This window comes from Tiliqua scincoides, chromosome 7, assembly GCF_035046505.1.
Source record: "Tiliqua scincoides isolate rTilSci1 chromosome 7, rTilSci1.hap2, whole genome shotgun sequence".
In the NCBI taxonomy this organism is placed as follows: domain Eukaryota; kingdom Metazoa; phylum Chordata; class Lepidosauria; order Squamata; family Scincidae; genus Tiliqua; species Tiliqua scincoides.
Genome location: NC_089827.1, coordinates 72,393,656 through 72,417,160, shown reverse-complemented (window position 1 = coordinate 72,417,160; position 23,505 = coordinate 72,393,656). Strand labels below are relative to the sequence as shown.

Sequence of the window (23,505 nt, the reverse complement as noted above, 5' to 3'; positions counted from 1 at the left end):
ACAGAAAATACAAAATAACACTAGAAAATAAATTGGAAATACAATGGAGAGGGGGAAGCACTAATTGGAGGAAGTCAAAAAATACGCAAGGAATTGCTATGGAGGCACAGAAGGCAGGCACCCCCAAATGCAAAACGAAACAAAAATGTTTTAAGTCCTCACCAAAATGTCATGAGGGAGGGGGAAGATCTGAATTCCCCTGGTAGGGAGCTCCATAACTGTGGTGCCACTACTGAGAAGGCTTTCCCCCATGCTGCCAACCCACTAACTTGAGAGATAGGTAGCACTTGCAGGAAAGCTCCCTCAGATGGCCTAAGAGGGCAAGCAGAATATATGGGAGAAGGCAGTCCCTCAGATAACCTGGCCCCAAACTGTGAAGGGCTTTCAAGGTGAAAACCAGCACCTTGAATTGGGCCCAGAAACAAATGCGCAGCCAACACAGTCACTGAAGCAGCGGTTCAACAGTATCAAACAGCCTAGCTCCAGTAAGCACCCTGGCTGCCACATTCTGCACTAGTTGCGGCTTCCAAACCGTCTTCAAGGGCAGCCCCATGTAGAGCGTGTTACAGTAATCCAGTCTTGAAGTCACTAGGGCATGGACTACTGTGGTCAGGTCCAATTGACACAAGTAGGGCCGCAGCTGGCGCACCAGCTGGAGCTGAGCAAACGCACCGTTGGCCACCACTGTCACCTGGCTCTCCAGGGAAAGTTGGAATCCAGGAGCGCACACCTGCTCCTGCAGGGGGAGTGCAACCCTATTCAGAGCAGGCTGATGACTCAGTACCTGCATCAAGGATTTCACAGGCCTACAAAATTGAGGGTCAGAAAAGTTTTCCCCAGACTTTATGGTGGTTTGATATGAATTTGGGGGTGCCTCATCAGTGAATGGTTCAAGCGGCTTCCTCATGAGGAAGCCATGGTGTTGGCTTCCTCATGAGGAAGCTGCTTGAACCATTCACTAAAGAGGTTATGCCGTGTCTCCAAAACTAGATGTGATAGGGCAAAACAGAAGCCATTTTTGGAATCGGCACCCCAAATATACCCAGGAATTGGTGCAACATTTAAGGAAGCAAAATGTGTGTTGGCCTGTGTTTCCTAACCAAAAGGGCCTCTGTCTTTTCTGGATTCAATCTCAACCTGTTGGCCCTCATCCAGACCCCAACTACCTCCATACATTGCTCCACTATAGCTGGTACAGGTTCAAGTAGACCTAGTGAGATGGTGTAGGCTTACCCCAAGGGAAGGGAACAAATGTTCCTTTACCACAAGGAGATCTGCAGAGGCTGAAACTTTTCAAGGGATACAATGCACTCCACATTGGCCCTAGTGAGGAGTTGAGTAGGACTGAGCTGCCTTTGTCAGACTGTTTTGAAGACAAAATTCAACTGTGTGCGTTATACTAGCCTTGCAGGCTCTCATTTTTCTGCCTCTACTGATTGTCACTGTTAGCATTTGACAAATTATTTTCCCCACGTTTAGCCTACCAGTTCTACCCTTTCTTCCCCACTGGGTTTTATCCTGAGCTCTTTCCTATTCTCCAGCTACGGAATTCTATTAGCCGGTTATCGCGCATCATCATCTTGACTATTGTTATGCAGATGTGACATGGGCGATGACCGTCTTCCCTACGGGACTGATTACGCCTGGCTGTCAAAGAAAGTCTCTGCGCTATGGATATATTATGTCTAGTAACCTCCTGTGTCTCCCAGGAACACCTAGCTTTCATACAAAAATGATATTGCAACTGTTATGTTTCCAGAAAATGTACATCAGCGCAAGGGAATTGTGTTGAAACTTGCTTTACATGACAAGTTATCCAGCCAGAACATGAAAAGACAACCAGGTAGGAAGCCTTTTCTGAAATCTATGTCTTGGGATCTTGATTCAGTGCATTAATTAGTGCAACGGCTACCGATAGTCTCACTGCCGAATCCTCACCACACTGCTCGTGCCATGATGCAGTGGCACCAAAACAGCTGCTGCTGTGTCTGGCATGTGCAAAGAGGCTGCGGGAGGTCTCCCCCAGGTAAGACATGATGGGGTTACTTGCTCCTGCACCAGCACAATCACTGGCTCTGGAATGTGCAGCCCTGCGTTGGTGGATCAGGTCTGGGAGGAGGGATAGGATCTGGTGGCAGCCTCTGCCACTGCCCTTGCCTCCTCTTTGGCCTATTCCGCCCACCCCTGCATCCATGCCATGGTCCCCCACCCCCTTCCCACCCTCCCTGCTAACTGAGTAAGAGGCACTTTTAAAGTGGCTGCTTGTCTTTTGTTTAGCAGGGGGAGAGTAACTGGCCCTCCTCACCCCAGCAGTGTCTTTTCTAATGGCTGTCTGCTGGTGTTCCTTCACTTCTTTTTAGATCGCGAGCCCTTTTGGGACAGGAAGCCATTAATTATTTGATTTTTCTCTGTAAACCACTTTGTGAACTTTCTGATGAAAAGTGGTATATAAATACTAATACTCTTACTACTTCCTCTGCCCCAGAATGCTTTGGTGGCAGATTTTCCACCATCAGCAACCAGGGCCTCTCTGACCGGCGCCGAGGCCCAGAGACCACCCCCACTGGCTTCTGCACCTGGCTGTTCTTGGTCACCATTAAGTGCTTTATGGCACTTTCACAACAGCTGTTGCCAGGGCAGAATGCCAGAGAGTTGTGTTGTGGCCCCGGAGGATTTGGCCATCAGTTACCATATTTTTCGCTCCATAAGACACACCTGACCATAAGATGCACCTAGTTTTTAGAGGAGGAAAACTTACTTTTAAAGTAAGCCTGCCCTCCCCCTGTGGCGCCTGTGCAAATGAGGACCTTGCCCCCCGGTGCGGACCTTGCCCCCTTTGTTCTCCGCCTGCCCTCCCCCTATGGCGCCTGTGCAAATGAGGACCTTGCCCCCGGTGCGGACCTTGCCCCCAGTATTCACTCCATAAGACGCACACACTTCCCCCTCCCACTTTTTTGGGGGGGAAAAGTGTGTCTTATGGAGCGAAAAATATGGTATTTCAATTGTCTGTTAAGTCCACTGAAACCTTCGAAGTTCTTGATTCTTCAAAATCCTCCTGTCGCTGCTACATGCAATCTCATGATGAAGGGATGGAGAGGTGAGGCATGCCTATCTTTCCATAACCCAACTTGGTTACTACTGAAATTGTTCATACAGATTCCGGTTCCTCCTTCAGATCTGGCTGCCTTGTTCTGTGTTTCCAGGAATCAATTCAAACCTCTTTGGAAAGCACCATGTTTACATGTGAGCATACACAGTGCAGACTCCCTGGGCGTAGTGTGTTAAACACTGTGTGACTTTCAAAAGATGAAATAGGTTGTAAGTAAAGCCTCAGCAGGGAATGGATTTTTTAATTTTATTTTCTGATAACACGGAGCAGAACAGATCTAGATCAATGGTTGGCTTTATTCCCCCTTGCTGTAAACATTTGGTGTGTGTGAAATAATTTTATATCTCCACAGAACTTCTCTACTAGCATGGTGAAGAAAACTAGAAATGAGTGTTAATTATACTACTTCAGTGCCATGATCTTGCAGCTGTATATTCCTGCTAGAATCCCTAAAGCATTTATGTTTCACTGAGCTCAGCTGCTTAGCTAGAGGGGGTGTAAAGCACTAAGTTTTGCAGGGAGCCTCACCGCAGTGGGCAAATAACCCCTCCCCTTCAGAGTCATTCTGGGCTGTGGAAGCAAAACAGAGGTGAATGCCTGGCTTCAACACAGGAAAACAGACTTAATGAGAGGTCTAGTCAAAGAAGGAGAAAGCAATCCACAAGCCTTTAAGGTGGGAACTTAATAGGTCTAACTGTTCCCCATACTGGTGAAGATACACATATAGGTGGGGCCCCGTATCTACAGATCCAGTATCCTCTGTATCAATTATCCATGGATCCAGAGGATACCAGGGATGCCCTTTAAAAAAGGTAGGGAAAGTGACGGAAATGCCAAAAATAGCTTTGCCTTCTATAGGGCGGCAAAACTGTGGGGTTTTCAGGGCTGCAGGCAGTTTTCCAAGCTGCCTACAGCTTCTTTCCATTCTCATGGAGGTTCCTTCCTTCCCACAAGGTCACCCCAGAATGCACCATGACTGGGAAATGAATGCATCGTGATGCATTCTGGGGCAACATTGAATGAAAGGCGAAGCCTCGGCTATCTAGATTTGTGGTATCTGTGAGGTGTGTGTGTCTGGAATGGAACCCCCACAGTTACTGGGACACACCTGTACTCACACTCATTGTTGCTGAACAAGTTTAGTTCACATGCTAATGCTCTTGGGCGATCAAAAGGTGCCCAACTTTTGTGTTTCTGTTCAGAAAAAAAGGGTGTATGGTCATTTTGGAACAAATTGAGCACATTCAGTTCAGTTTTCATTTGTTGCAAAATTAATTCCTAGTAGTTTTCAGTGAACTGAACAGGCATATGAGTCATTCAATCCATTCATTACCCCGGTCATTTTCAATAGGAAAATACTGGAGGGTGGTGATCTCGTTGGCATATCAGAAGGGTAGGCATTCTTTTTAATCTTTCCCTTAAAAAGAAGAGGGATCCTGCTTTTACAATGGAAAAAGAAGCATCGGAGCTTCTTCTGATGGATACCATGTTTTTCTCTCCCACAACACCCAGGATTAACACAACATCTGGACCACTGTAGGAAAATGTATGGTGGCTACCAGGAGTAGCACTGATGCTTAACAGGTGCATTTGTAACAAGTGATTGGGGAAGTTGCACTTGTAGAATGTCTGCTTCACACTGTATCCTGCAGTCCAAAATCAAACTGAGAGGTCAAGGCGAAGTATGGTTCCATAATGCTTAATTGGTATGCAAGACTCAACTAAGGGCCCAATCCTATGGTGCACAGCACCGGCAGTATGCTTGTACCATTGGCGTTGGGTGTTTTGAAAGTGCCGCAAAGTAGTTACCCTTTGGCAGTTCCTGCGTACCACCAGCACTGAGGTGGGACCAAGTCAGCTCTGGGCCTCAGCACTAGGAAGACCCAGAGCTGGAGTGGCCAAGGGTAAATATTGCCGCCAGTTGGTGGTTAAGCTTTTCAGGGCGGGTGTGAGGAGGCAGGGCAGAGTGGAACTGAGCAGAGGGAGGGCAGAGGGAGTGGAGGATTGGGACGGGAAGGGGGGTGGAGATGGCTGCAGACTCTGCTACCGAATGTTCTATCCAGGAAGCCCTACATGGGCTTCCTCTGTTCTAAGCCTGCTCAACAGTGGGTGCTGCTCTGAGGAGACCCATTAGGGCTGCAGTGCTTTTCCCTCCCTTCCCCTCCAGGAGTCTCTGGTACTGCCCCAGCCCCATTGAATACAGCGGCAGCCATTTCAGCACGGCTGTTCCTCTGGGCACCAGGGCAGCATAGAATTGGAATGTCAATTGTAATGCTCACAAGGCGCGGAAGCTGAGATGTATCTCTTAACTTCAATTTCAATGTTTTCTTGGCCATGGTGAAAGTTATGTTTTAACTCTCATTTAAAACTGAAGGTCTTTTAAGTCATGGACTAGGAATATCAATACTAATAATTAATGCTGGTTTAAAGTGGGGAAAAGATCTATAATTCAAATAAGGCTGTTGCCCTGTGATAGAGTGGTTTTGAAGTGTTGGCCTTGGTTCTCACCCTGAATATCTTCTGCATTGAACTTGTTAACTGGCGGTTGAAGAGTTTCAAACAACAACTCCTCTGTTGAAGTTTTTCACCTACGTGAGGAAAGCCTTGAATTATGCTTTTCCTCCATTTGTTCTTATTGATACTGTTCTCCAACAATACAAAACACCACTCTGTGGAGCAGCTGGAAGAAAATCAGACAGGATAGGGGTACAAGTAGCAGAGGGGAAAGCAAGGAATGTGCAACGTTATGAGAACAGAGAAGCAAACAATTTTGTGCCCATGGTTGATGGAAGGGAATTCAAGAAACCAGCAAACAGCTCTGTGCCACGTGCCCGGTCTGCAAAGCACAACCTCTAATGATGATAATGATAATGATACAGGTATTTATATACCGCCTTTCTTGGTCTTTATTCAAGACTTTATTCAAGGCGGTTTACATAGGCAGGCTAATATAAATCCCCGGAGGGATTTTTACATTTGAAAGAAGGCTCTATCTTTCAAGAGCCACAACAAATTCAGATGTTTCCTTCTGATCTGGCCTCCATCCTGGACTCCATCCTCCCACGCTCAGAGCAGATGGAATAGCTCGGCTTCAGCTTGTCAGCTGCTTCAAGGTCGCACGGTGCCGGTGGCCTCGAACTGGCGACCTTGTGGATGTTATCTTCAGGCAAATGGGGGCTCTACCCTCTAGTCCAGACCTCCTGCCCTACTGACTTGACTAGACTAGAATTTCCAGCAACATTTTGAAATAGTTGTTGGTGTTTCTTTGAATGATCTACTAACATATTCCACATCGGGTAACGTCCAAAGCCTCCTCTTAAGTGTCACACCATTACCACTCTGTTGAAACCAACAATTATTTGGGATGGATGTTCTATAGGAATAGAAAAAAACTGCAACCTCAGAACGATCGGGTATAACTGGGACTTTTTCTAGCATCTGCACCACAGTCATTCTGAGAAACGAGATTCATTTTATAAGTGGTTGGGGTGTTTAGACATGAGAGTTGCTGCAGAGGGGAGCGCGGAGGAAGTACGTGTTGTTTCTTTGCAAATGACTTTGCTTGTTTGGACTGTGTTCAGGGAGCTTCAATGACTTGATAATGGTCATGCAATGACTCTTGATTGGCACAGGGAAAGAACCCTGAATTTCCCTGCGTTATAGAGAAGATGACAACTTTTTCTCTTCTCCTTTCGCCTGTCAATCATGGATGTTTTGTAGATAGCAACAAAGAACTACATTGACAGTGGGGTGGAAGAATTGGCAGCAATGGTGTCAGTTGCTGGGATATTGCTATGCCACACACTCTGACAGGTCGTGATGTAGATTGCAATATCGGTTCTTCCTGATTAAAGACTGTCGTTCCCTTTTCAAAACAGCAAATTACTGTAAAGCTCCTAGAGCTGTTCCCTTCTTTCAGTTTGGCCAGTATGTTTCTGAGGGTGGCTACTAGGCTATCCTGCCCACCTGTTTTTGGTTCTTAACCAAGCCTTAGACTTGAGTAGCTGACACCGATAGGCAGTTTTTATTGGTTTAGAGAGGAATATTGCAAAAGAAAATCTTCAAAACTAACAAACATTTCCAAAACATGAAGACTTCACTTCAATTGCTGGAATATCCGGATTACCAACTTCAACCTGCCCAATCTGTAGCTGCTTGAACCCAGCGGGAGTGCTACCCACAGTGTTGGCTGATGACATCTCAGGTCTGCCAAACCCTTACCATGATCTTTGCACTCAGAAGTCAGGGACTTCTGGTTTTATTTTCAAGCACAGCGTGAACTCCTTTGACTGCACAGTCCCTCTAAATCACAATCCCAAACTTTTTACTACCAGGACCCACTTTTTAAAATGAGACTTTACCAGGACCCATCTAGGTTTAGCAGACTTTTAAAAAAGATCTAGAAGGATGTAATATTTTATTTTTTTATAAGTAATAATAACCAGGAAAAAAACCCTCAAATATTTATCTCCTATATTTACATATATTTGCAAACTGCAGGAGCTGAGCTCTTTGCAGGGTAATTAGCAGCTATAGTATCTGATTTTTGAATAGCCTCAGAGCTTGAGGCAATTAGTTATCTGATCTTTCCATTACCCTTTGGGAACCCACCAAAAATCAGTTCATGACCCACCAGTGGGTCCCAACGCACGGTTTGGGAATCACTGCTCTAAATGGAACTGGAAGTCCCACACTTTTGTATTTGACTATAACACAAGTAAGGAGGAAAATGATCTGCTTCTTGAGGAGCAGATTGTTGGAGGACCATTGGAGGGAGTTGGCAGCAGTGGCGGGGTGCAATACACCCCATATTTGCTCCCCCCCAGACCCCTTGCAATCTGCTGCAGATTCAACCCACACCAGCTGTCCTCATGAATGGGCTGGCCCTGCTTGAAGCCATTTCTATGAAGTATTCACGGGACCTCCCAAATGCCCAGATCATCAGAAGACCAGATAAGCAACTACACCAGTTACACTGGACTTCCTTGACATGAAGCAGGATATGACACTCTCAATGAACTTTTATAAGGAATTCAATTAGTGGATGTGACTGTATAAAAATCTACAGATAGATAAAACAACTGTTTCTATATAACATTTGCAGCCTTTGCTCTCTGGTTAGATGGTATTAATTTTCAGGCTCTCCCACTGTTGCAAATAATTTCAATTTGCAGTCATTTCTTAAACTGATTTTAGTGAGATAAATAATATTCCTTCCCGCTAAGTACCGCTTTCACGTAGAGTGTAAAACAATAATCCTATTGTAATGCTTATTGGCACTGACCCTCAACAAAAGAATTGTGAAGAACTGGAGTTAATGAGGCGATTGGTGGATATCTCCATTCAGCAATACCTGGGAAGCTGCTGTTGGGGTGGCAGTGCTGATTAAGGGCTGAACTGCGCATTAGAAGATTAATGTTACAGAGGCCTCCACTGAGCATCTCAGTTGAAACCAGCATAGATTGCAACACTTGGATTTGGAAGAGCTTAGCACCTGCAGTCCTAGAATGATCCTCAATGAAGAGCTCTTATCTGCCCGTCTCATACAGGTGTGCCCCCCCCCCCGTATGCACAGGGGTTCATTTCCAGAACCCACCACAGACACCTGAATCCACAGTTATGGGATGCCTAACCCTACTCTCCGGAGGCGAGGGGACCTCTTCTCACCTCCAGAGGGTCCTGTGAGGCCAGCAGAGGCCATGGACATCTGTCCGCAACCTCTGCCGGGCTCAGACTGAGTCTTAAGAGTGAAAAAAGAGTGAAAAAAGTCACATTTTTAATGCCTTATAAGGCATTAGGAGTCTCAGAGAAGCCTCTATCCCCTTCGTATCCATAGATTTAGGTATCTACGGCCTCTGCTGGGCTCAGAGAACCCTCCTAAGATGAGGGAGCAGAGATCCCCTCCCATTCAGAGGGGGCACATGCCAGGAGCACATGCTTGGGGGGGGGGCCGCGGACCCAATCTGTGAATAGTTTTTACAGAAAAACCGGAAGTGACTTCTTTTGCCTCTAAGGTTCAGTCTGCTGGGCTCAGAGGACCCCTTAGAGATAAAGAAAGTGGAGCTCCCCTTGCCTCTGGAGGGGGTGAACACTGGGGTGTGCATGGAGGTCAAAGGACCCGATCCACGGATAAGTGAATCCGCGGTTATGGGATCCACAGATATGGGATAGGTCCTAAATTGTTGTGCAGAAGCCAGAATGGCGTAGCAGCTAGAGAGTGGGATTAGGACTAGAAAGACCCTGGTCCAAATTCCCTTTTAGTCATGAACCAAGTTCAATAGTCGGCCTTGGTTCAATCAACTGAACTTCCGGCACCGAGATGTTGTGAGGCTAAGAATCCAAGTTGGCCCATTAGGCCAACAGGGGCTTAACCTGGGGCAAAGGAACAAGTGTTCCCTTACCCCAATGAAGCCTCTTGAGGTGGAAACTCCCTGTGGGATACAGCAGGTATTGTGTTGAGTAGTGGGAGGTAGTTAGGACTGGGCTGTAAGTCTCCTGCTTACAGAGAAGTTAGGTTTTGGAGGTCTGGTCTAGAGGGTAGAGCCTCCGTCTGCCTGAAGATAACATCCACAAGGTCGCCAGTTCGAGGCCACCGGCACCATGCGACCTTGAAGCAGCTGACAAGCTGAGCCGAGCTATTCCATTTGCTCTGAGCGTGGGAGGATGGAGGCCAGAATGTGAAGCCAGATCGGAATGAAACACCTGAATGTAGTGGTTCTTGAAAGAGAGAACCTTCTTTCAATTGTAAAAATCCCTATTTAATAAGGGATTTAAATAAGCCTGCCTATGTAAACCGCCTTGAATAAAGTCTTGAATAAAGACCAAGAAAGGCGGTATATAAATACCTGTTGTTGTTGTTGTTGTTGTTGTTGTTGTGTGTAACCTGAAACCAACATGGGTAAGAACTGGTTGTATTGCACCTGCATGGAAACACCAACAGAGGGCATGCTGCATCTGCCCGAAAACTGATGCATTTTCAAAAAGGGATGCACCCGAGTCCACAACTTGGATGACTGCAGAGCCACCCATCTCACACAGAGGACAGACCACCAAGAATCATAAAGCAATCAAAGAGAGGTCTTTGAGCCCCACAAGAGTCTCATTGCTTTCCAATAGGAATTTTGCTTAAAAAAAAAAAGTGGGGTCCCAGACTCCCATGTTGTCCAGTCATCATCTGCCTTTGTCTTGCTCCAGTTGCTGCCATCTGTGGATAGGTCTGGGACCTTTAGGTTAAGATTCCCATGCTTTCCACTACCCAAGAACCACTATGCCAGTTGGCACCCAGGCAGATATCAGACTTCTCTCTTTTCCCTTCCCAACGTTTCTCCCTTGGGTGGTGGTAGTTTTATGTAGGTCCTTCTTCTGTGCCTGTAACAGAAGTTGAGATTAGTGGCATAGCTGGGGGGTGCAAAGCACTAAGTTTTGCAGGGAGCATCACCACACTGTGCAAGTGGCCCCTCCCCTTCAGAGCATGCTTCTGTTTTGCTCTCACCCCCTGGAATGGCTCCAAAGGGGAGGGGCCACTTGCATGGTGTGGTGACGCTCCCTGCAAAACTCAGTGCTTTGCACCCGCTCTAGCTACACCGCAGGTTGATACAATGAAATGAGTGAAGCGTTTTCCCATACACATCCGTTTCCAACCTGCACTGAAAGCTACAAAGCAAAAAATGCCAGCACACCTTGGTTTGTGAGGCCTTGAAGCGGCTAAGTGCGCACATGTCAGGAGAGTGTAATCCATTGCTATGGCCCGACAAACTCAGCTCCTTTTCTTTTAAAAGGAATTCATGGTACTGTGTTTACGAGGAGTGGCACGTTTTTGTTTATACATTTTGTTAATGCACATTTCCATGCTTCAGAGCTGGAGAGTCCAGGTCTTGTTTAGTAGACTATAAAAACCAATAGCCCAGTCCTATTGGGCCTCATGGCCATTGGAACACGACTGCCAAAAAATAGCCATAAAGCATGCTCCAGCAGCGCACTGAATAGTCTGCTGCTGGAATGGGAGCAGGCAGGTCAGAGGTTTCCTGCATGCATTAATGGAATACCAGCTGCCCAAAAAGAGTGGATTGGGGGCAGAGAGGACAGTTGGGGTGGGGGGTGGGGAGGGGGCAGAAATGGGTGGGGAGGGGAGGGAACATTTCAGGTGGAGGTGGATCTGGCAGTGATGGTGCATGCCGGATCCTATCCCTTCTGGCAGCAGCCTCCCTGACCCTTTTCTCTCCTCAGACCTGTGCTAGCGCAGGTCTGAGGACACTCATTTTGGGTCCAGAGACTTATGCAGGGCAGGGGTAAGGGGATGATGTAAATCCCTTTCCCTGTTTTCTGGGAGTGGCTTTACCACCAGGAAGCATTGCTAAACCAGCTGCATTGGTTGCTGGGATGGGAGGGTAAAGGAAGTTTGAGCACTTCTCCCCCCCTCCCCCAGCAGCCAATAAAGCTGGTCTTTGCCTTCCTGTCTGGCAGGGAGCCCACCACTGGAGCAAACTGGGGGCGGAGGACTGCTGCTGTAACCATCTCATCTCAGTGATCAGAAACCACGTAAGGGATCACATGGCCCATCTGTCTTCCTTGTACCAACTTGGATGATGATGATGATGATGATGATGATGATGATGATGATGATGATGATGATGATGATGATGATAATAATAATAATAATAATAATAATAATAATAATAATAATAATAAACTTTATTTGTATCCCGCCCTTCTCCCTGAAAGGGACCCAGGGCAGCTTACAACATGTAAAAACAATTTTAAAAAGCATGATTTAACACAGATAAAAACATATTAAAAACACATTAACAGAGGCCATAAAAGCAGTAGTCAGAATAAAGTCAGAATAAAAAGAGAATAAAACAGCAAATCATAGAGGAATCCAACCTGTCAAAAGAAACTAAAAGGTGTATAAAAGTGTTAAAAAGGCCATGGAATCAGAAGGCTTGTTTAAAGAGCAGGGTCTTCAGGCCTCGCCGAAAAAACTCAAGAGAGGGAGCCATTCTCAAGTCAAGGGGAAGGGAATTCCACAACGTTGGTGTCACTACTGAGAAGGCCCTATTTCTTGCTGCCGCCCCACGAACCTCCTTGGGTGGTGGCACTTGTAAAAAGGCCTTCTCTGATGACCTGAGAGGACAAGCCAGATTGTACAGGAGTAGGCGATCTCTAAGATAGCCAGGAGGATTGAGTTGCTCCTCTTTCATCACCCCACAAGCGCTCAAGAAGGTGCATCCAGAATCAGCAGTTTGTCTCTCCTGCCTTCTCCCTTTGCAAATGGGCTTCTTCAGAGGCTCCTGCATCACTACAGGAGTTTTGAGAATCCCAGTTACTGATGGGGAGGGCAGAAGAAAGCAGAAATGTCAGGAGTTGCCAAGTTAAATGAATTGTGCTGTTACTGCCAGGGCATCAAGCATCGGTTAGATGGGGACCCCATGGGTTTTCAGCAGCCTACAGGCACAACCTGGTCTACCCCCAGTGCTCCGTTTCTTGGAGCCAGTCATGTTCTCTCAGCTGACTCTGTCTCTCTGATGAGTTGTGAGGATAAAATATACGCAGAATCGAACAATGTGAATGCTGCTTTTGGCTTGTGGAATAAGGGCAAGGTTTTTAAAAAATCATGAAATAAATAAAAACATTAAGGTCCTCTGAACCCCTTCCTTATCTATAATTTTTGATATGGCAACAAAATGCTCTTGCTTTTTGAAGCAGCTAATGCTAATCTAATCCTCATATAATTTACAAGGCTTGGTGTAGAAGGAACGTGTGAAATGGCATTAGTTTTTACATATGGAAAAATTAAACTTGGTAGATTTGTATGGCTGGGTCTGTGGCAGAAGGTGTGAAGATGATCCTGAAATAGAAATCACTGCAAGGTGATAATGTGCTGTTTCAAATGTGCCATAAACATTCTCCCTTGATTGAAAAAGGTGTTCCAGCTATTGTGCCTGCAGATTTGTTTTCCCTCTAAAATGCTATTTATTCTCACCACCTGATAGGAAGAATGAGTCACCATCGAAGCGAAAGGTCCCATTATCAACCGGGACCGAAAGAAAAGGTACTTTCCATCTCGTTATGGTTGAGTTGCATGGAAAAACAAAAACAAAAGAAGAACTTTTAGCATGTGATGTTGGAAGTAGAGAACATTACCTTTTGTGTGGGGAAGCACTCTTCAGGACCCTCTGAGAACTGAGCATGGCTGGGGAAGAGGTGCTGTCTGTGTGAGACATACTGATCGATGGGTGGTGCATCTCCACGCTTCAAAGACGTGCATTTCACTCTCCTTTTTACAGTGTATCTGTTTTTATGCTGTGTTTCTACAAATTACTGTGAATATGAGTCCTGCAGAGCAGAAGATGATGAAAAAAATTATGGGAAAAATGGAAAAGCAGATGAAACACAAGAGAATTGTTCGTAGTTTGCAACTACAGCTTGATGTGCCAAACCTCATTATGTGACGCTAGAACTTCTGAAACATTTTCATGTTTGACTTGAATACTTTATTGATGCTGTAAAATGTTACTAAGGCCGCAATCCTAACCCACTTCCCAGCACTGACATAAGGGCAATGCAACTCCGTGGTAAGGGAACAAACATTGCCTTACCTGGAGGAGGCCTCCATGACTATCCCCCAACTGCAGGATGCAGCACATGCCCCACTGGCACAGCTATGCCAGTGCTGGAAAGCTGGTTAGGATTGCGTCCTAAATGCTATTTATTCTATTTTACTGAGTCATGCAACTTTTTCCTTATGCTATTAGGGGCATTTAGGGTGATTTGGGGGGAATTTTGGAATCGCTGTGGAAGGAGTTGGAATTTTTCCCATGGAAATTAATATAATAATTGTACTCATCCAGATTTTCAACACAAGGGAGGTTTTCAAGAACAGATTAGGTGGATATAAAGAGGGAAAGTGCATATTGCATTGCCATAAGGGCTGCATTTCAGTGGCGTCACTAGAGTTTGTGTCACCCTGTGTGGGAGGGCAGCATGCCATCCCCATGATGGTCCCCTTCCCATGCCGTGGGCAGGGCAATCCCCTGGGCAGTGGGCATGGTGATGTTCCATCGCCCTGCCCCCTGCTGGTTTTTGGACTATAACTTTTGATAGAATAGAGATATTTCAACTCAGTCAGTTCCATTGCATTCTGCACAAAAACACACATCGGATGGTATATAACATCACGGTATGATTTTAAGAAATTCCAAGATTTTGAAAATTTTGGCCAGTAGCGGTGTCACCCACCACTACTTAATTGGCGAGGAATTCTGTGCTTCAGCAAGTTGACACTGCAATAAGAAAACAATTACAACCATTAAGACGCCCTCTGTTTTGTTTCCGCACTGTCCAATGAACACTCGAGACAACAGATATGGGACAAAGGGCCACTTTATTTCACATTAGCAAGAGAAGAGGGGGCTGAGAACTGCAACATCTGAGGCAGCGAAAGCCCCTGTGGGAGGGACCTCTGGGCGGTACCAGAAACCTCTGCCCCCAGGCGGGCATGCACCCGACTCCAAGTCGCGCCCCGTTGCTGGGCGGCACATCTCATCCATGTCTGTCCCTTAAGGGGAAGGCAGCTGGACCGTGGGCTGTGCCACCTCGAGCTGCTGAGCCTCTGAGGTGTGCCCCGCGGTCCCGGCCAGGGCCCCATCTACGTCCTCGTGCCGCCGAGCCCCTGAGGACTGAAATAGGGTTCCACCCTGCGTATGCCGCCTGAAGGTGCATGCCCTAAGTCCCATTCATGCCTCCTAACCTGCACCACCTGCCACAAGGAGGGGTCAGCCTAGCGCTTGACCCCCCCCACTCCCAACCAGGGGGAGAAGCGCCTTAAGGCCGCACTTAATTGGCGAGGATTTCTGTGCTTCAGCAAGTTGACACTGCAATAAGAAAACAATTAGAACCATTAAGACGCCCCCTGTTTTCCTTCAACATTTCTTAGTTGGGAATAATTGGAAATGGATACATTTAGCTCAGAGGGGATATTGACAAATATGTTAGACAATGAAACGCTGTGATTATTGACTTAGGCACAGGATCTGCTTTCCAACTTGCATTATTTTGTGCGACATAATAATGTAATATTTCTGCAGAGATCTCGTATTTAATTTTGTCTGGAAGGATTTGATCCACCTGTATGGAGTTAAATGCCACAATAAAACAATTGGAGAAATGCAAGATAATTCAGGAAGGCAAGAAACAAGCAGGACATGTAACAAACAGACAACGGCTACCCCTCCTTTCCTTGACTGCAACTGTTGTTGTCACTCAGCAATTGGTTTCTGGATACAACCATTAAGTGACAATAGACATAAAACAGATTTCCACACACCCAAAGACAGCCCTGTATCTCAAAGGAGACCAAGTAGATTATTTTCATCATGGAGCTGGTGACTAAGAAAGACATTTTGCATAGTATAGGGCTGTATACCCCATAGACCAAGTGCCTGGGATGCTATTAAAATGGTGTAATGAACACCTGAACACCACAACACGTTGGTGATCTCCATCTGTACATTAAACTGTATTGATCTGCAAACAATGGAGATGAGATTAAGTGGCGAGCCAAAGCCTCATGCAATCTGCTTTTGAAGCAAACAGAAAAGGCCTTAAACCGCTCAGTGTCAGTTACAGGAACTGAAGAAGGCTGTACCCAGTGATGCTGGGCTGTCCAGGAAATGCCACAGAGCCTATGAGTTTGGTTGTCACTGGCTCTCTGGATCCTTCCTGTCTGTCCCAAGGTGAGTGGTAGTGTGCCAGGAATTCTTGAGAATGAGACTGGAGAAGCGGAAAGGTCTTAATAAAATGCAGTTTATTCCTGAGGTTCTCCCTCTGTAGATAGCCACAAACAGACCACTCTCCACTCCCTTTTAGAATTTCCCCTGCCCTTCTGGTCCCCTATAAGTTCTGGAATGAACTTCTATTGCGTGAACAACTCTAAATATTAGCCTGGTGCATGGAATGGCTTAGTTACAAATATGTTTGCTGCTTTCCCTCATTGCTGTGCATATTTCTTCTTTTCTCTTTTTATCTTCTCTGCCTAAAGCAGAGGTCCCCAGGCTAAACCAGAGGTTCCCACTCACAGAGGCACTACAGGATGTCCTCGTTGGCCTCTCCTGCCAGCTCTCCCACATGCCACCATCTTGGATCGTGTGAGATCTCACGAGATTTAGGCATCACCATCTTAGACTGTGCAAGATTTCGAGCACTCCAAGATGGCACCACCCAGCTGAACTGAGAAGAAGAGGTTGTAGGGGTGTCATGACCCCATTAAGTTTGGGAACCACAGGGCTAAACTGATCTGGCTCCTGAGTTCAATTCCTGATCTGGCTCCTGAACTGGCTCCAATTCCTGATCTGGCTCCTGAGTTCAATTCCTGCTCTCCCACATTTCTTCTTGAGACTGGTTGTTCAGAGGAAAAAACGAAAACAAGGTACAATTCAGGCTTAGAATATCCTCGTTTTTCCTTGGTTCTGTTCTTATGTATTTTATAGTGTCCTGACCCAAGAAATATAGCAGGCAAAGTTTTTCTCAGCCACAGAGATATCATAGCACATTCAAGGGAGGCGTTTGCACTGGGCAAATGGCCTGGAAATAAATGGTTAAATTTGCCCTGAATTTACTGCATGATCCCAGTTTCACTGCCTGATCCCAACCCAGACTGGGGTTCTGTACAGCTGCTATTTTAAAGTAAAAATGAATCCCCATATCAGATGATAATATCACACTTATTTTGGACATCAAATGGACATAAAATAAATTGATAGTAAATTGAACAGCCGCAAAAACACCCTGCTTGAGCTGGAGTAAAGCCATCAAAAAAAATCAACCATATAAGAAGTTGGTTGTGAATTTCTCTTTTCCTTCAGGACTAAACAACTCATTTTTTTCACTGTTTTTAGAATAGCTGTATTAATCACTTGAGAATACTCTGTACACATTACCACATTAAGCTCTTGAAGTTTTTTTTTACAAGCCACTTATCTATTGTGCTTTTGTGCAACTTCTCCTTCTGTAATAGATTTAGCAGGTGAGCGACTACTACACATATGAGATGGAAAAAAGGACCCAACAGAAAGATTTGAAATTCAAAATCCATTGCCAGAGTTCTGAGGGGCTGTTTCTATACCCAATATGCTGAGGGGCTTTTTCAAATGCTGTTTTATATGCACTGAGAGTCACTATTGTGAGGTGTTTTAATTCCCTCAGCTAATTTATATTTACCCATTCTTGTCTCTTCCTCGAACATTGACATCACAGCTTTCTAATAATTTATGAAAATGTGAAGAAAAGGCATATGTGTGTGTGAGAGACGTAGACAACCTTCCAAGGGCTTCCGATTAACATTTTGCCTCAAAACAAGGATGTCTCTTGGATTTTTAGTAATGTATTTATCAGACCAGTCTTGTAGCTGAATCTGTTTGCTTTTATTTTGCCATATATTCCACTTGATCCTTGTCCCCCACTAAATCTTGATCCCAAACATGAGCTAATAATGTATTTGTGTGCACATTAAAAAATAGTAGCCAAATGTTTTTTTCCGAGGTCTAGTCAAAAAGAAAGACATAATTGGATCCCTACATTCTCCTGCCTGAAGAGGGTGGATACTTATTGAACACTTTATTCATAAATAAATGAAACCTACAGTTGCTGCCGTGATTACAGTCAAAGTCTCCTATGCTATGATTTAAGACAATAACAACCCAATCCAATGTAAATCCCATCCTCCCTCTGATGCAGGGGCTCTAAGCTGTGCTCCAAGGTGTGCTCTAAGGTGTGTTCATGCCACAGTGTGTTCACACTGGAGAACACACACTCCTCCAGTGTGCTGCATTTCAAGTGATCCACTTTCAAGTGCTCATGCACTTGAACTAGGGAGGGAGAGTGCAGGTTTGTGGCATGAGCGTGAGCACTTGAAATCTGTGATCATTTCACATGATCCTTTTGTCCACTTGCCCTGGGGAAAGCTCCCATGGAACTCCTTGGTCCTGAGTCAGCTATTTCCAGCCAAGTGCTCACGCTCATGCCACAAACCTGCACTCTCCCTCCCTAGTTCTGCCTCCCTCCCTGCCCAGAAACCTCCCCATTCCTCCCACTACCCACCCCACCCCTTCAGTACCTTTCTCCAGTGAACAGTTGCTTGGACACCAGCCTCTGCACGTGCAGCCACCAGCAGCTGTGCCGGCAGCATCAGTGCGCTGGTCAGCAACACCAGAGCGCATGGCACCCAGCAGGATCCAGGCGCTTCTGCCTGGATCCTTTTGGCTCCACTAGTGAAATGATATTTTGCCAGTGGAGGATTTAGGTAGGACTGAGCTATAAATTCTCTGATAAGGTATAGGGCAGGGACATGTGGTCAAGGGAGGCAGAGCTTCCCCTGCCATATTCCATGGAAAATAGCCTCAGTCTCCCCTGTGATTGTGTGCACATGCCATTCAGTTTCTGAGTGGTTGTGTGATTGCAGGGGATGCAGAGCTCTAGTCTACTGCAGCTCTCTCCCTCTATTGTAACACATAGTTATTTCTCTACCCTGCACATGCCTGATCTTGTCTGACCTCGGAAGCTAAGCAGGGTCAGGCCTGGTTAGTACTTGGATGGGAGACCGCCTGGGAATACCGGGTGCTGTAGGCTTCTACCATAGTCTTTCGAGACTGAAGGTTGCCAACCATGCTATACAGGGAGAGGAAGACTTGTGGTAGGGGGAGCTCAGCCTCCACGGTGATTGCACAGGCCCTGCAGCTTCCAGGCAGCCTCCAGAATGCCTTGCAGTGCCATGCCACAGCAAGTGCCTTACTAGCCATTCACTTCACCTCGTGTCACTGGTATAGAGTTACCATTTGGCATTCCTTCTCTGGTCAGAGCCATATATATCCTGGTTATATCTTTACCAGGTTTCTCCAATACTAAATAACAACTTAGCCCCACTTCCCACTGTTGGACTACTATCCTATGTATACTTACTTGAAAGTAAGTTCCTCTGAACTCTGCAGGATTTGCTTCTGAGTCAGCATACCTGGGTTTGGGTTGTTAAGCGGTTGATAACAGAGAGTGCCCTCAGGCATCATCAAACTGCTTTTCCCTCACAAAAAAAAACCAACTCTGTTCTCTTCCCTTACACGGAAGTGTGAAAGAAAATGTGGTTATTAGACAAGCTGGAGTTTCCACACCACTCTATTTACAGACTCAGTATTGATTCTAGGCCCCATTTGAGCCTGGATCTGGTTCAGCCTTGTGTGGTCTAAGAATTTAAGAACTGCTGTGTTGGCTGAGGATTGGCCACACACTATCTACCCTTCCCAGAATCCCTTCTCTGATCATAGGTCATGCTGGGCATAGACTATGCTGGGCAGGACCAAGGATGCAGAAAGTGAAGGTAGTATAGATCAGAGCCTAGGAGAGGGGGGCAAAGGGGGTAATTTGTACCTAGGCCCAGGGTCAAAAGGGGGGCCCAGGAACCAATGGAGGGGGCCCAGAAATTTCCTGGGATATGACATTTTCCCATCAGACTTGTTGCCCATACGGGATGCTGGGGACACTACCATGAGCGGGGATGTTGGGAACACTACTGATGCCACATGGGTGGGTAGACCTGGGCTCCAAAGACTTGTGTCTACCCTCCCCACCCCTTGCTCACCCGTCACCACCCTGCCCCGCTCTGTTTCATCTCTCCCCCTTTGCAAAAGGGCCCAAAAGAAACTTTGTACCCCCTGATAAAATTCGTTTCAGAGGCCCTGGTATAGATCATATAGATGGCAATCAATCCTTCTCATCATTTGTCATATTCCCATCATACACATCCTGAGAGTTAGCTTTCCAAGTAGAACATTTTTCATCTTCTTTTATTGTTCCTGTATACTTTGCTGTAAACTCATGAAAGATACTTCCTATTTTTGTTTATTGGCCACTCAACGCCTTTGAGAATATAGCTTGTATGGGAAAAAGCCCCCTGTTGGCATTAAAACAGTGCAGGTGACCCATTTCAGATGTATTTTTCTATGCGTTCCTTTAAAGAAGTAATTCTGATTATATCATCAGATCAAACCAACATTGCTTGATCTCAATAAGCCAGTTTGGACTGGTTTATTTTTCCAAAAACAAGAGACCTTTCAATCAGTTTAACTCAGTGGTAGGTAAATATAGTATTTAGGAAAAGGCAAGTTAGGGGTTCAGCTGTGTAAAATGTTCGTTACAGAAGGCAAAGCTCATTTCAGACAACTAGGGAAGCATATCCGTTGCAACTGTCATTGAAAAATAGTCACGTTCTAGTCTGGAATTAAGGGCGCAATCCTAACCAACTTTCCAGCACTAGCATAGCTATCCCAGTGGGGCAAGTGCGGCATCCTGCAGTCGGGGGGGGGGGGGAATCAGGGAGGGATCCTAAACAAAAGGCAATGTTTGATCCCTTACCTCGGATTTGCATTGCCCTTATGTCAGTGCTGGAAAGTTGGTTAGGATTGCGGCCTAAGTGTCATTTAAGTACCTCTTAGGGCCCAATCTTATCCACCAATGCAGCTGCACCTAAAAGGTTTGCACTGCACCTTTTGGGGGGGGGGGAGGGAGATCAGATTGGGAGGTTTGAGAAAAGTTAGGGAAATTATTTTCCCTGACCTCTCCTTAAGTTTCCTGTTCATCAATGGGTGTCTGCAGACCTGTGCCAGCTCTTTGGCTGGTGCAAGTTCAAGGAGACAAAGGGGGTATGTTGGGAGGCTAGGAAGGTGATAGAATCCAACATGCCTTCTACTCTCCCTCTGTTCTGTCCCATTTCACACCTGCAACCAATTCACTGTCGTCAGTGGGCAATCCTCCGGCCTCCAGTGTGCAGAGGGCCTCTGTGGTTTCTCAACCAGTGCTCCAGCAGCACATGGTTTTGTGCACTGCTAGAATGCCTGGGTCTGCCTGGCCCAGAATTAAACTCAATGGGGATTTTATGATATAAGAAGTCAAAATGCAGGGTATGGCTGTTTTGGGACCCTTGACTGCATAGCAGCGCAAACAACCTCAAAGTGCTTCTCAGGTTTCAAGTCATGTTAGGTAAGTGTAAGCTCCTGGTTTTAGAGGAAGGCTACCTCAGATTGCCAGATGCAGGGGAGGGCACCAGGACAAAGGTTGTGTCTTGTTGTCTTGCGTGCTCCCTGAAGCATTTGGTGGGCCACTGTGAGATACGGGAAGCTGGACTAGATAGGTCTTTGGCCTGATCCAGCAGGGCTCTTCTTATGTTCTTATACTTCTAATTAGGCTAACAGTAACCACAAGGCAGAGTTTTCTAACAGAATATAGATTTGATTAAGTGATGTAGAAAAATTAAGAAAAGGTAATGTTTACTTGTAAGGTCTGGTGCACAGAGATTTGATTGTAGGTGAAAGAATATTTGCAAATAGCTTCATTTGGATAGGCAAGGGTTAAGTGAAGGGGGGGAGAGAGGGGGGGACCACCAGCTGGGCTAAGTTTCTTTTATTAGAGATGATCTTTAGTTTCTTTTATTAGAGAGAGGGGTAGAATTAGAGAGAGGTGTAAAGCAAACACTGGAGATTGGAGGATTTTAGAAGGGAGGAAGATTTGTTACAAGGGTCAGAGAGAGAGCAAAGAAATTACCTATCCTTAATCTGCTGCATAGACTGCAGTCCAATGTCCTTCTGCAAAGCAAGGCCAGGTTGCGTGGCTTTGGATCCTGGGGAAGAAGGAAAAGTGCAGGCAAAAAGTAGCTCCTTGGCTGGCAGGGAAAGTAGTTCTTCCAGAGATGTGGGCAGCTACCAAGGCAAGAGGCTTTCCAGAGTGGGAAAGACCTCACCAAAATTGGGCAGGTGTCTCTATGAATGAAAGAGACTACCAGAACTGACAGTGTAGATCCCTTCAGTAGAGAATAAGATGCCAAAATTCTGCGTCCAGAGCAGTTGTAGTTTTAAGACATTAAACAAAGAATGCAACAACATTCCTGGGTAAATCCAGAACAACCCCTGGGTGTGCAACCAGGATTTTCATGGGCTTGATTCAGTTAAGGTGTATCCTTCCAGAAGGGAACAAAGGCTTAGTTGCAACCTGATTGAAGAGGTTCTTGAAGAGACAAAAGGTATGGCAGGGTGTAGGTTGCATCCATACGCAGGTCATTGGTTGAAGAGGCATCCTGGAGATGGAATCTGAAAAAACTGTCCAGGTGGCCTGGCCATTCAGGAAGGCTTGAGCTAGCAAGTGAGATTATGCCAAGGAGGAGAGTTGGAATTTGCAAGACCTTAGTGTTGGGTGACACACAGATACCCTGTAGTACTACAACTTTCTATTCTGATCAATGGCTCTTATTTCTCAGAATCTGGATTAGAGGGTGCTTTGCCTCACTCCCTCCTGGGCAAAGTCTCAGGACTGTCAGGTAAGGAACCACTATAGTCAAGACAGACTGTGCACTTTTGGAAAGTGAGGTCATTGACAAAACTCCTGAGTGACCAAGGAGTTAATTCACCAGCACCCCAGATTCCTAACAAGCTCACTGGGAGAAAACTCCCAAACCTTTGCAGAGTTTCTTACAGGACCAGAGCTTTGGAGGGAGTCCACAGATCTTCAGCACTGAAGCAACACATGTAGTTACTGCATGTTGACCTGGCAGTAAATCTCATTGAATTTAATGGGACTTAGGGCCCAATCCTATCCAACTTTCCAGCACTAATGCAGCCCCAATGCAGCCTCGAGATAAGGGAACAAATATTCCCGTACATTGAAGAGCCCTCTATGACTGTGACCTCACCATAGGATGCAGCACATCCCCAATTCCATCAGCACTGGAAATTTGGATAGGATTGGGCCCTTACCCCCTAGTGGGTCTTATGCTCCAACCTTGTGCAATCCTGTGCATGCCTGACTTCAGTGAGATTTGAGCAACCCATGGCTTGCAGCCATAACTAATAATTGGCAACATGAGGGTATACATCTGGTGTAGTAAGACCCTAATCCCGCTGGGAAATGGCTGAACAATCATTCCTGAGTGTTTCTTTCCTTGAAGGGAAGCGCATGCTGAGGGGAACACTTGCTACAGTGTGCGATCTCACTTATAAGAAAGACCCCATTTCACTGGGGATGGTTTGAAGTGCTAGCCAGCAGTTTATTGCTTTGTGGCTGTTAGTATACTGTCTGGGCTCCTTCAGGATGACAGAGCTCTAGACTTATTATTACTGAACCCACTGGGGAGCTGACATATTTTCCATTTATCATGGCCCCTGGATGAGACACTCCAAGGGTTTCCCTACCTATGAATTATTAGGAGACTTCCATTCACTCCAACTACTGTGAGCTAAAAATGCGGCTGCCCTGAATACTTTTGCACTCAGATTTTTTACAGCAATCATCCAACCACTTAAACTAGTGCCTTTGCATTGGAGTGGCTTGGTCCTGTTGGTTTAATTGGATCAAAATGGCTT

The 23,505-nt window shown here is 45.9% G+C and overlaps 1 protein-coding gene and 1 pseudogene across 1 annotated transcript in view; one reads left to right on the top strand and one right to left on the bottom strand.

Moving 5' to 3' along the window:
• Nucleotides 1–442: 442 nt before the first annotated feature.
• The window catches only part of LOC136657583 (oxysterol-binding protein-related protein 8-like), a 66,722-nt gene continuing 43,659 nt past the window's right edge, over nt 443–23,505 (bottom strand). Inside the window, exons 10-11 of the mRNA XM_066634503.1 lie at nt 21,695–21,770; nt 443–806 (exon numbers count right to left, since the gene is read on the bottom strand). Coding sequence (XP_066490600.1) covers nt 443–806; nt 21,695–21,770 — 440 coding nt within the window. The remainder of the gene's footprint in view (nt 807–21,694; nt 21,771–23,505) is intronic.
• Nucleotides 18,612–18,733, top strand: LOC136658200 (5S ribosomal RNA; annotated as a pseudogene).